The sequence below is a fragment of the Capsaspora owczarzaki genome, assembly GCF_000151315.2.
Source record: "Capsaspora owczarzaki ATCC 30864 unplaced genomic scaffold supercont2.9, whole genome shotgun sequence".
Lineage (NCBI taxonomy): Eukaryota > Filasterea > Ministeriida > Capsasporidae > Capsaspora > Capsaspora owczarzaki.
The window spans coordinates 91,526-103,808 of NW_011887300.1; the positions used below are offsets into that span (position 1 = coordinate 91,526).

At 54.9% G+C, this 12,283-nt stretch overlaps 3 protein-coding genes across 3 annotated transcripts; all 3 read right to left on the minus strand.

Moving 5' to 3' along the window:
• Window positions 1–121: 121 nt before the first annotated feature.
• Window positions 122–5,062, minus strand: CAOG_05415 (hypothetical protein; the record flags this gene model as incomplete). Its single annotated transcript, XM_004346038.2, has 7 exons — window positions 4,753–5,062; window positions 4,199–4,345; window positions 3,618–4,072; window positions 3,483–3,540; window positions 3,153–3,406; window positions 366–3,074; window positions 122–264 (listed from the first exon to the last, which is right to left on the minus strand). The coding sequence occupies exons 1-7, from the start codon at window positions 5,016–5,018 to the stop codon at window positions 122–124; spliced, it is 4,032 nt and encodes a 1,343-aa protein (XP_004346088.2). The 5' UTR covers window positions 5,019–5,062.
• A 291-nt stretch (window positions 5,063–5,353) lies between these two features.
• CAOG_05416 (hypothetical protein) lies at window positions 5,354–9,218 on the minus strand (the record flags this gene model as incomplete). The annotated part of the gene is made up of 6 exons (XM_004346039.2): window positions 5,354–6,690; window positions 6,799–7,304; window positions 7,437–7,530; window positions 7,617–7,776; window positions 7,948–8,042; window positions 9,119–9,218. 6 exons carry the CDS (start codon window positions 9,216–9,218, stop codon window positions 5,354–5,356), a joined length of 2,292 nt encoding a protein of 763 aa, XP_004346089.2.
• Window positions 9,219–9,412: 194 nt separating this feature from the next.
• On the minus strand, window positions 9,413–12,275 carry CAOG_05417 (hypothetical protein). Its single transcript, XM_004346040.2, has 8 exons — window positions 12,208–12,275; window positions 10,780–11,883; window positions 10,541–10,677; window positions 10,349–10,460; window positions 10,158–10,256; window positions 9,926–10,062; window positions 9,763–9,842; window positions 9,413–9,670 (listed from the first exon to the last, which is right to left on the minus strand). Exons 1-8 carry the CDS (start codon window positions 12,268–12,270, stop codon window positions 9,492–9,494), a joined length of 1,911 nt encoding a protein of 636 aa, XP_004346090.1. The 5' UTR covers window positions 12,271–12,275; the 3' UTR covers window positions 9,413–9,491.
• Between the last annotated feature and the right edge of the window lie 8 nt (window positions 12,276–12,283).

The following is a 12,283-nucleotide window of genomic DNA, read 5'->3' on the forward strand; positions in this document are numbered from 1 at the left end:
AGAAAACCACACTCAGCAAACAAGAATTCGAAAAAAGGCAAAAAAAAAAAAAAGCAATCTCAAACAAAGAACAAAAAAAACTGGGAAATGCATGCATCGCAATGCGAAAAACCCACACGCTTCAAACACACACAAAGCGAATGTTGTCCAGCGTAATGGCAGCGGTGGCAGGAGACACAATCTCAAGAGCGAGGGCGTGGAGACGCGCAGGGAGGAAGGTCGCAGCGGGCAGGCTGGCAAACCGGATGGTGGCCGTTTGCATCGCTCCATTGAAAGTGACAATGGTTGCAGCGGAACAGTCACTTGGGTTGCAAATGCGGAACAAGCTGCATTCCGCATCTGAATCACCAGCGTCACTTGCGCACCAGCGGGTGCTTTAATGTCGAGTTGAAGCGCGTTGTGCGAGGCGGCAGAGAAACACGTTCCGCCTCCCGTTCCTCCGAGCAACGAGTACCAGTACGAGCCGCCACTCGCTTTGCCGACAAGGTTCAGTGCTCCGCCAGAGATGGCAAACTGGGCCATGGAGCCATCGTCGCTCGTGAGATGTCCAAGCGTGTTCACGGTGATGGTGGCATCGTTAAAGTTGTCAACCACCACTGGCGCGGCCGTGCAGCTGCCACCAGGACCACTTGCAGTGCTGCTTGCGGGAGCGACTGCAGTGCTACTTGCGGGAACTCTGGAACTGGTGCTTGCGGAAACTCGGGAACTGGTGCTTGCGGAAACTCTGGAACTGGTGCTTGCGGCCACAATAGGGGTGGCGGAGCTGCTTGGCGGGACACCAGGCTTCGAGCTTGGCGAAGCACAGTTGGAAGTCTTGACAAACTTGATGTCGTCAAAGGTGAACGAGACCGGATTCGGTGTAATGTCAGTGATGGCAATGGCATGCACGCGGGCCATCGAGACGGTCTGGAATGCGCTGAAGGGAATGGTCACTTGCTTTTCAGTGCCGTCAAAGGGAGTTTCTGCGTACGACTGAAGCGCAACTCTGGCAGTGGATCCGGCATAGGCGGTGCAGCCAACATTCTTGACCTGCAGCTCGAGGATCATGGTAGTCCCTGCAGGCGCTTTCACTCGCAATGCCAGCGAGTTGTACGTGCTGACATCCAAGCACGTTGTTGCTGTGGAGAGCAACGAGTACCAGTACGAGGCCCCAGCGGCCGAGCTGGTCATGCTCAGCTTGCCTCCTGTTTGGGTGAACTGGGTCATGCTGCCATCGTCGCTGGTCAAAAAGCCCAGGGTATTGATCGTGATTGCGGCATTGGCGAAATCGTCCACAACAAGTTCCGTGGTCGAACAGGAGCCAGTGGGCTGCACCACCACGGGCGTCGCGGAACTGGTGGGCGCGGCATACCGCGTAGAGCTTGGGCTGCTGCAGTCTGCAAACTTGACCAGGCGAATATCGTCGAGCTGGACCGAGACCGCGTTGGGCAAAAAGGCGGACAATGTAATTGCATGCAGTCTGGCCTGCGGAACGCCCGTGAACGCGGATAGCGGAATGTTGACAGTCTTGGCCGTCCCATCAAAGGGCGAGGCAGCATACTGCTGTAAGGCGACAGTGGCAAGCGTTGCCGTGAACGTTTGGCAGCCAGCATCCTTGGCCTGCAGCTCGATCGTGACGCGCGTGTTGGTCGGAGCCGTCACAACCAGGGACAGGTAGTCGTATTGAGTGGCGTCAAGGCAGGTTGTGGCAGACGACAAGAGAGAGTACCAGTACGAGCTACCGTCCGCCTTGGTGCCCAGGGTCAGCTTGCCACCAGATTTGGTAAAGGTCACCATCGTGCCGTCTGTATCGGTGTACATGCCAAGGCCGTTCGTGGTCAGGCCACCAGAATTGAATGCGTCAATCACGAGCTGGTTCTCCACGGCAGATGAGCATCCAGATGGCTGAGGTGCTGGAGGAGACGAAGTCGGTGCATTGGGGCACGGGAGGTTTGCAGGATCCAGAGCAAGTGTGTCGGTATAGCCAGCCGGGCGAGCACTCAAGTTGAAGACGGCAACGAGTCGAAGCTGGGGTTGGTTGGAAGGCACACCCTCGGTGCGAGTGGCTGGCTTGGATGCGTCATCCGACCATCTCGCAAACTTGTACACTTGGCCAGCGCCTGGACTGGACGGCTGGTCTTGGTTGTCTGGGGCGCTGATGCTCGTCGGTGCATTGCGCATGAGCTGCTTGCGACAGGGAGTGATGCAGACGGTCGATCCCACAATCATCTTGAGGCCTGAGGGAACGGAATCCACCTCCAAAAATCCAGTCAACGGTAGATACTCGAGCTGCTGTGCGACGGTCAAGGGAGTCGAGCCACCTTGAGGAATGGAGGCTGCCAGCTGGAAGGTCAACCAAGCAGGGTACTCGTGCGCAGGTGCAGACACTGTCCCACTTGCCACGCCGGGCAAGCTGACGTACGGGTGCGTGTGGCAGTTGACTGGACTAGGGGCGCGCGTGCCGTCGGGCAAGCATTCGCCGGGGATGCTGGGGCAGTGCTGGATCGTGACAGTCCAGGTGAGCTGCGAAGCTGGCACGACCTCGCCTCGAATGGTTTCGGTGACGCGGCCGCTGAAGGGGATGTTGGTTCCAGGCACAAAGAGCGCCGTCATGGCGTTCGGGGCGTCAATCGTCACTTGGTAGTTCACTCCAGCCGAAATGGACAGGCCATAAATGTTGGTGAGACCCTGAGGATCCGTGACACGAACGCGAGTAATGTACGAGCCTGCCGTGCTGAAAGTTCGGGTGCGAGTCGAGGCGTGGCCGTTGGCATCCTGGAATCCTTGCCCATAATCCCAATCGTACACGAGAGCATCGCCGTCAGGGTCGGAGCTGCTTCGTGCGTCGAACGTCACCACAAATGGAACAGTGGCGGAGGTGGTGCCAGGAGACGCCGTCAGCCTTGCGATCGGAGGCTGGTTTGCTCCGTTGCTGAAGGACACCCGCTTAATGTACCCGCCAAAGATCGAGATCCAGTAGAGCGCACCGTCTGGACCAAAGACAAGATCGCACACACCGCTGGCAGATGAGCGGAAGGGCTCAATGCTCGTAGCGCTCGGCTTTCCGTCCGCGCCAGCTTTGAAGGTGAAAATGACTGTCGCCAAAAAGTGCAAAAGTGGATAGTGAAGTCAGTGGACGCGAGCAGCATAGCACACTTCGCCGCAATGCTTGCCTTCGCGAGAAAAGTCAGCCACAAACAAGGCGCCGTTAAACCGGGTCGGAAACTTGGAGCCGCGGTTGACGGCAACGCCAGTGACGGAGCTGCCCAGCGTGGGATCAGTCGGCACTCCGGCAAAGTTGCGGTCATTGTGCTTGTAGCTGTAGAATGGTTTGTGGTGCGCAGCTGCTCCAGCATTGTACAAGGCGGTGCAGAGCTGTCCTCTGAGGGCTTGATAGCTCGGTTGGACGTTGCTGCCTTCGTAGCACCTGATGCATGCAGCCACCAGTTAGGTCTGTACCGAGACACCTCTGCTAACTGCACACGAAGCGCAAGCACACTTACGGCCACCCGAGGTTTGGGACTCTGGCATCGAGCGTTCCAGCGCGGATGACGTTCACCTCTGCACGACCATATGAACATTGCACTCGATTAGAGTCACGTTGATACACCAAAGACGTTCTCGTCATCAGTGCGTACCTTCCCAATCGGCCCAGCCAACGTCGCCAATCCAGATGTCGTTGGACACCTTGTCAATGGTTGCGCGAAAGCCGTTGCGGATGCCAATGGCAGCAATGCGAGGGTCGTACCCTGCCATGTTTCGGGCTGGGTTTTGTGGCCACGCGGCACCCGTCATTGGATCGAGACGCAACAGGTGACCAGTGAGAATGCTGGTGATTTGCGACTTGAATGCGCCGCCATACTGCGTTCCAGCGGGAAGGCGAGACTGGCAAGTGTCCCGCTCATTCTGACCGTAATCGACAAAGTCAAAATGGGCAGAGTCGCCGACTAGCACATGCAGTGCACCCTCAGGGCCAAAGAACATGTCGCCAGTGTGATGAGAAGGGCTGGTCGAGCACCAATCGCTGATCAGATTGACTTCTTCGACGAGCCTGGGCACTGCCAGGTCGAACTTGAGGCGTGCCAGCACAGCACTTGATTTGGTACGGGCGAGTGTCGTTAGGGTTCAAGCAGAGATTTGATTCGAGCAGAACATTGGATTGCAGATGTGAGCAAAGTAGTGCAGCAGAGTTGTCATCGGAAACTCTGTAGTATCTTACCTGCCCTCGCAAAGCAAGTCGTAGTCGCACTGGTCGGAATAACGAGGCGGAGGGCTCCCAAGCTTGTTGTCAGCAGAGTAGAGCACGTACAGGTAGGGCTGCGCAGGCCACGCAGGATGGTGCACGATGCTGAGAAGACCACGATCCCTAGTGTGGTTGCAATACAGTCGCGAGATGATGAGAGGTTTAGCAAAATGAACGCACAAGCGAGCTTTAGCAAGCATTTGTTGTTTTCGGGTGCCAGCATTTAGAGAGAACAACCAAACAAAAACGCAGCCGACGCGAGGTGTCAACATCCACCCGGCTTGTTCACCTTCGCTTTCCTCCTGCTGAATGTGCGAGCCCACCCCAACCCCTACTCGACTTGGCACACCGTGCAATAGACCTTCCATGCACTGCATCCCGGGCACAGTGTCATACAACTGTGCATGCGTCACGGGCTGAGAAATTGGATGTTTCAAGAAATAAGCCGTGCATTCCACCCTCTCACTGTCACCCCGCATGTTCCGGCCAGGTCGAGCATCAACGAGCACACAGCACCAAAGACAACTCACCACCAGTTGAAGACTTTGGTGCGCAGGTCTGCAATCACCAAACCGTGGTTGGAAGGGTCGGTGATGCCAGTCGGCCAATATCGGATTCGGCCACCCTTTTCGGCAAGCCACACCGATCCATCTGGCGCAAAGACCAGCTTGATAGGCTCTGTGATATCCTGGACGTAGGTTGCCTCTTGAAAACCGTCCTGAGGGATGAGCTGAGCTGTCACTGCGGCGACAAGACAGAGTGCCAGCGCACAAACGAGCACATGCCGTGCGTTCATTGTTCCGCAGAACAGAACAAGGAAGCAAAAAACAAAGAGTGAATCGAACAAAGCAACACTGATGCAGATGGTCGTATTTGGGGGCAGGGTAATTGTAATGCAAAAATCAGGGCAAAAATCAGGACAAACACAAAATCAGCAAAAAACTCAGGACAACACAAAATCAGGACAACACAAAATTCAGCTAAAAGCATGCAGAAAATAACAAAAAGCATTCAGAGCCGAAACAGTTCAAGAAAACGACGAAACGTTCAATCAACAACAACGAAAAATCTTGGGGGGAAAACGATTCATAACGACTACAAAGCGAAATCAGATACGCTCGGAAACAACGCTCATGACGATGCGTGGGGATTGTTCATGCGCATGAGTTGAAGGCGCATTGCTTCCGTCTCCTTGAGCAAGCGGGCATTTTCAGTACGCAGCGCATTCATCTCCTTCAGATCGGCTTTGCTGCTGGGAGCCGGCGCAGGTTCGATGGAACTGCTGCGCTTCGGGCTGTTGTTTTGCTCGCCAGCAGTATCGGATCCGTTGCCAGAAGACATTTCAATGTCCCTCCTCTGCTTGGCCGACGAGGGCTCGCCAGACGGGGTGTGGTTGTGCTGACGAGGGGTGGAGTTGGCGCGGTAGCTGCTCGTGCTCACCTCACCGCCCTTTCCTTTCAGGGTCAGGTAGAGCTTGGGCACCAACAGCAGACCGACAATGATCGGGACTGTCAGCAAGACCTCGAGCGATTCGATAATGAAAAAGAAGGTGGCGTTGCCCTTTGTGGCACGCAGGATGATTTGCAAGATAACCGCCACCACAAGCCAGTTGTAGACAGACAGGGCAATAAACTTGGATTCGTTGAACGCCGAGGGCGCCTTGCGGACGCTGAAGCAAACCACGGCAAGGCCTCCGAGAGCAACAACCTCCAGGATGTACATGGCATTGTCCCACCAGTTAATGTTGCACACCAAGTAGCTTTCGTTGCCAGAGATGAGCTGCTCGGCGTGCGGGGGATTCACGACAGTCCAGATGATGAGAATGAGGATGACGACCGCGTTCATCTGCAAAAAGTGGTAGAACAGGCGACGGTCATTCAGAGGTGAAGACTTGGTGACGGTCGCCTTGAACACGCGCGCAATTCGGTATGTCTTGAGGAAGAGCGCCGAGAACATGATGCTAAAGCCCAGGTGGCGCATCCAGACACGCGCCGTGCACTGGGCGGTGCTTGGGTCGTCCGAGTAGTCGAGGAAGATCCAGAGCATGGACATGACAGCGCCAAACAAGATGAGCAGCAGGTATGTGGGGCTGGCCGACTGAATGATGCGGATGCGGCGGAAATGCCAAGTCATCAGCCCCATAATCAAGCAAATCAGCACAATAAGGCCGGCGAGAGTGAACATGGTGATGCGGGCAGCTGGGGCGGTTTCTGTTGGGGTGACGAGCGAGTCTGGGTCGGGCAACAGGCTCTCCCAAACCGCCCGATTGTTCAACAACCACGCGCACGTGGCCTCTTCCAAGGTCTTGTTCTGGTAAACCGACGCAGCAACAATGTCCTGCTGCGCGTACTCTGTGTACGAGAACTGGCTGACGAACGAATAGGCGACCGAGTTTTTTTGTTTCAAGCCCGCCCAGGCCACCTTCTTGACAACTTCTGCGGGGTAGTCGCAGTTGTATCCGTCGCCCACTAAACGCGGCAAGGGAGCAGGGAGAGAAGTGGTTTGCAAGTAGCAGCAGGGTGAGTACAATTCAACGTGAAAAACAGCAAAATAAACACAATATCGAAAGAGCTTACAAGTCGCGCACACTTCAGTGTACTCGGGGAGCGTAACTCGACGAAGCCCAACCCCAGAAATGGACGAGAAGATGGAGTGGGGCTTGTAAAAGTACGTAATGAAGGGCTTGCGGGCGGCGTACGCCTCGTGAATATTGCGCACAATCGCAGACTCGACGTCGTCGGCTTCTTCGGGAAGCATGGGAATGACAGTCGCGTTGAACGGGAGGCCAAGATTCCGAATAATGGTCTCGTCCAGCGGCAACCAGTACGGCGGAGGCGTCCAGAAGGTGATGAGCTGAGTGTTGTTTTCTTGCAGGCGGTAGGTTTCGCGCACCTGCTCCACCAGGGCGGAGAGGGCGTCGTGACAGTCCTGCAGCGTTGCAGATCCATTGCTTGGGTTGCACACGTCGCTGTTCAGGGTGTCATCGACGGAATCGGCCACGCTCAACGACGTCAGCGTGTCACCCGTCGTGGCCGACGAGTTGATGGTTTCTCGCTGGAAGATTTCGACCGTTTCGGCAAAGCTGAGTGCGCAGCAGCATTCAAACAGCGAGCATTTAAACAGTGAGCAGGCCGTGGGGCAGCATGTTGTGCAGCAGTTCGGAGACCACTTACTAGCATCAAGCATGTTGTGCAGCAGTTCGGAGACCACTTACTAGTACGCGTCGTAGCTGGTCATGGAGCGGCTAATATTGGCCACATAGTCGGGGATGTACCAACCCAAGCGAGCAACAAAGCCAAGAGGCCCAACTGCGGAAAAAGAAGCAGGAAACGAAAAAAATACCAAGTTAGGGAATCAGCAACACCTTTAAAATTCAATCACCAGTATCGCTTACGGTTTTGCACGGTTTTGAGAGCAATGTAGTCGTCCAGCACATCATCAAGGCCCCACAACTCCATGTAGGCGTCGACCTCGCCAAGGCCCAGCTTTTCAATGACGTTCTCGTCCGAAATGCCCGCGAGGTCGATGATTTCCGCCGGAATGCCCAATTTCTCCTATGGAATGAGTGTATGTCGTTGTTATTAGTCGCAGCGCAATTTCCATTTGCATCTCGGAGCAATTAAAAAAGAACAACAACAACAAAACAACTAAAAAACAACTACAAAACAACAACAACAACAACAAAAATCCGCTCAAACGCGCAACAAACTTTTGTATTTCCGCACCTCAAGCAGGATGGTGGCCAGGATGTTGTCGACAATGGCGCCGTCCCAGCTGCCGTACGCCAGACGGATGGGCTCGAGGTCTGTGCGGAGCGCTCCTGCAAAACACACGCGCAATTCGAGTTCAAACTGAGCACCAAACGTCCGTCACGTCGCCCATTTCTTCCATTTCTTTGGCAACGTGAGTTTTGTTTTTTGTGCGAATTCTGGTTGCTGTCAACAACTCGCACTTGCCAACGGAATTGGGGACCCGTCCCCGGCTTATTTCCTAAGCGCTCTCTGTCTCTGTCTCTGTCTTTGTCTCCGAATGTACTTCAAGCTCACCACAGTAGTGTTCCCCCCCCCCCCGCTTGATTTGGTTCCGACTCGACTGTAAGTGTGTGCGGTGCGCTATTCGCGTTTCGGCGAACGGCAGTTGGAACACTCCCCTCCCACCACCCTCTCTCTTCCACCCGCGCAACCCGCCATTTCCGTCCTCCTTCCTCCGTCCCTCCTCCTCCCCAAAGTCAAGTCTATCAAACTGTTCTGCCAACCGCATCTCCATGCAAAATCCGCCGTATCCTGGCAATCAACAGCCCTCCCCGCTGCTTAAATAAACACCGCAAAATGAAATAAAAACAAAATCCAGATTAAAAAAAAAGCGGACGCAAAACAAAATGCCAATGCCAAAAATACACTCGAGCGCATGAGTGTAATCATCTCATCCGCCTTTCACAGTGTGGTGCTTGCCAACAAGCCACAACAACAATAAAACGGAGGTAGTCGAACGCCATGCTGGGCTGTGCGATGGCGGAGAACGGCAGCGCGTCCCAGGCGACAAAACGCCAGACGAACGTGACTCAGAAACAACAAGTTTCACTTCGCTTGTGTTTATCCGGTCTGCGAATGTCGAATTGGGCAGAGAAAAAAAGGCGTTTCAAGCGGTGTTTTTTTGACAGTGGAGAAGGCAAAGGAAGTGTGCTCATGCCGGGTATGTGTGGGTGCGTGTGGGGCTTGTGTGTGAGAGACAAAAGTTGCTGGGTGGAAGAAGGGAGGGGGTGAAGTGGTAGGAGTGGTCGATGGGAACGAACGGGTCGAAGCAGCGTTGATTCATTCTCTCGCCTCCGCCGCTTCAGCTCATCCATGACGCACCCTGGCAACGCGGAATGGCGGGTGGCATTGTGTAGATTCTTACGTCGCTCGGAAGCCGGGAAGCATGCAGAATGCGCCGCGGGAATCGACAGCACGGCAACCAGCAGGATGACCGCAAACAAGTGTTTGTACCGATGCATCATTGTTGCAATTGGATACGAAAAAAAAAAAAAAAAAAAAGGTATGGAAAAGCGAAACTAAAGCAACCAAGAAAATTTAACGATTAAAAAGAGACTGCGCAACCAGCAAAACGAGCAAACCGCAGTTGCATATCAGAACCGCAGTTGCAAATCGGAACACGAACAAACCGCTATTGTACATCACTCGCAAAAACATGGTGAATAATCGCCCACAAGCAACAAAAGAATGATTCAAAACAACCGAAGCACTTGCATTGTACTGAGACAGGAAATCAACTACACCCATACTTGCAACAGATACCAATAAATGAAAACAGAGATGGCCAACGCGAGCAAAATGCGAAGCTGGTTGGTTCGTAGCTGGGATTGGAAGAGCGCAGCCGTGTCGGCCTTCGACGCATGGCGCTTGTCGCGCTGAATCTTGCGCTTGATGACAAACCGATCAACCGGGATGCCTAGCGTACAGAGATCAAAGAACAAATAGAACAAAAGTCAGATTCGGAAGTTTGTCCACGAGCACGGAAAAAACAAGCGGCAAAACGCTCACCAGAATCGACAATGTATCGATAAATGCCGTTGGAGGTGGCCTTATCGATTCCTTGCGGGACTTCGACAAAGAGGTGGGCTCTGGGTTGTGGCATTCAAGCAAAAACAATCGACCAGTGAGCACAAACTAGCCGATATGCAACCAGCATCAACTCGGATCGTACTTGTTTTTGTGAGTGAGATAGGCGGCGAACGTCACGACTGGAGAAAATCGTTGCAGAATGCTTTGCTCCACATCGATAGACCAATAGGTCTTATCGCCACGAACAACGCGCCAAGACAGTCGGCCTGTCAGCCACAGCTGAGGAGAGAAAAACCAAACAAACACAAAGAAAAGGTCAGCAAGTTGGACGCCAATGATGCAAGCCGCCGCTCTCCAGCAACGGGAAGACTCACATTGCCATCGCGGTCGAGGTAACCAGCGTCGCCCGTGCGCAGCCACTTTTGCGAGCCGTCGTACACCAGACGAGCATCGGTGACTTCTTCGGTGTTGACCTATGCTCCAGAGCAAGAGTTCAAGTCAAATTGAGATAAATGCGCTTTCAACGCCAGGCCGTTAGGAAAGGGCAGCCAAGAGCAAAACATACCTGCCAGCCAGCCACGACAATCTCGCCAATTTCACCAGTCTTGAGACGCAGCGAAGCCAAGGTCTCGGTGTGTAGATCGCCGTCGGAAGAGCGAATGACGGCCACTCCATTTCTGGAACATCACCATAACTACTGTTAGCCTTTGGACGAGGGCTGGTTGGGAAAGTCAACTTTCACGTTTCGAGTACTCACGGAACAAACGGCAAACCGACGCAATGGCCGATTGCGTTGGGCGTCTCGACAATCTGCTTGAGCGCGGCATGCGCAAGCGAAATGGGCTCGGCCTCTGTACTGCCGTAGACGACAATGACTTGTCGACTGGGCACAGCCTGCAATCCGCCAAGTTGTCAAATGAGCGACAAAGGTGGAACAAAAAACACACCGAAAACACTGCATCTCCTGCAATCAACAGGCATCTAAGCCTTCCATACCTGCATCAAAACATCAAGCGTCTCGCGATAGACGGGGGCGCCGCCGACGACAATCTTGCGCACGGGCAGCTTGACGTTGGATTTGACGCAGAATCGCGCCAGCGCCTCCATGACGGCTGGAGATCCAGCAGCCAGCGTGCAGCGATGCAACGCCATGCGACCGACCGACACGGCAGGGCTGGTGGGGCTCACGGTGGGCTGAAGCAGACAGGTGCCGCCCGTCAGCAGAAAATGCAAGGCAAAGATGTTGAGGTTGGTGAAGACAATCTCGTCCTGCTCGCTGCGAACCTCCGAGCCCGACTTCATCCACTTATCGTAGCACTCGCTGATGGCTTTGGACTGGAGCGACAGGAATGAGTGGCGGCGGAAGAGCGGCTTGGGATTGCCCGTGCTGCCCGTTGTGAAGGTGACGAGCGCGTACTCGACATCCGAGCAGACGTCGGACTCGGTGATTCCTTCCCATCCAATATCGGAGGAGGAGGAGGAGGAGGAGGAGGAGGAGGAGGAGGACGGCACTGCTGCTTGAGGTGTCTGAGCTTGGGCTGCAGACTGAGCCTTGGAGCGCCCTGAGGCTGTGCTGCGCAGAACGCGGCCTGGCGTCGCGGGAGTGGTTGCCAGATCGTTGTCTGCATCTGCGCTGTTCGAACGCTTGGCCGCATCGGCATTCGCGCGGCCGGAAGAGCGCTTGTTCGAATCCTCCGACTCCTTGACTGCGCCGTCTGCCAGCAGAGCAGCGCTGCTGGTCGTCGGGACGCCACCGGCCTGCAAGTAGCTCTCTGACAGAACGAGGTGCCTTGGAATCGAGTTGATTGCCGGGAGGAGCACTCTGAGGTACCAGTACGATCCCTTCATTCGAATCCACGCCGCTGGCTGGACGGCCGCAATGCAGTGATTGACGCGCTTGAGCCCGATTTCTGGGTCAATGACAACGAGGATGGCGCCGTGGCACATGCACGCCAGCGCGACTGCGTAAAAGTCGAACGACAGCGCAACCGTCGCGAGAACGCGGTCGCCTGGCTTGATCCCGCTCGAGCGAAGCAGCGCAACGACGGCTCGGATGCGGCGGTACAGCTGCGCGTAAGTGACGCTCTCATCGCCGATAATCTGAACGAGCAGCCCATTGAGAAACAAGTACCCACGGATGCATCAAAAAATAGTGAGCGCAAACTCATTGGCATTGGCATTGCAGATGATTCGACATGCAGATTGACGTGCAACTGCACGGAGGTTGGTTGAGCGGGTCGGGTAGGCGCAGGTTCCGAATCGGAGATCTCTCTCAATCTCGCTCTCACTCTCGCTTCGTCCCGCTCTCCTGTTGCGAAGCCGCCATCGCTAGCCAAAGCCATGCTTCGGTGTTGACGATGCACTGATAACGGGGGGCAAAGGCGTGTGAGTTGGGTTGGCAAGGAGAGGGGGTTTGCGACTCACGAGCGCAGTCTTGTTGGCCAGCGAGCGAGCGCGGCGAACGGCCTCCAAGAACGCGTTTGGCATTGTTGGGGGGGGG

Coding starts and splice junctions, on each gene's coding strand:
- CAOG_05417 (XM_004346040.2), bottom strand. CDS start 12,270: ATGCCAAACGCGTTCTTGGAGGCCGTTCGCCGCGCTCGCTCGCTGGCC. Junction 10,257..10,348: donor TTGTCGTGGCTGGCTGGCAG/GTATGTTTTGCT, acceptor TCTGGAGCATAG/GTCAACACCGAAGAAGTCAC. Junction 9,671..9,762: donor TCGATACATTGTCGATTCTG/GTGAGCGTTTTG, acceptor TCTGTACGCTAG/GCATCCCGGTTGATCGGTTT.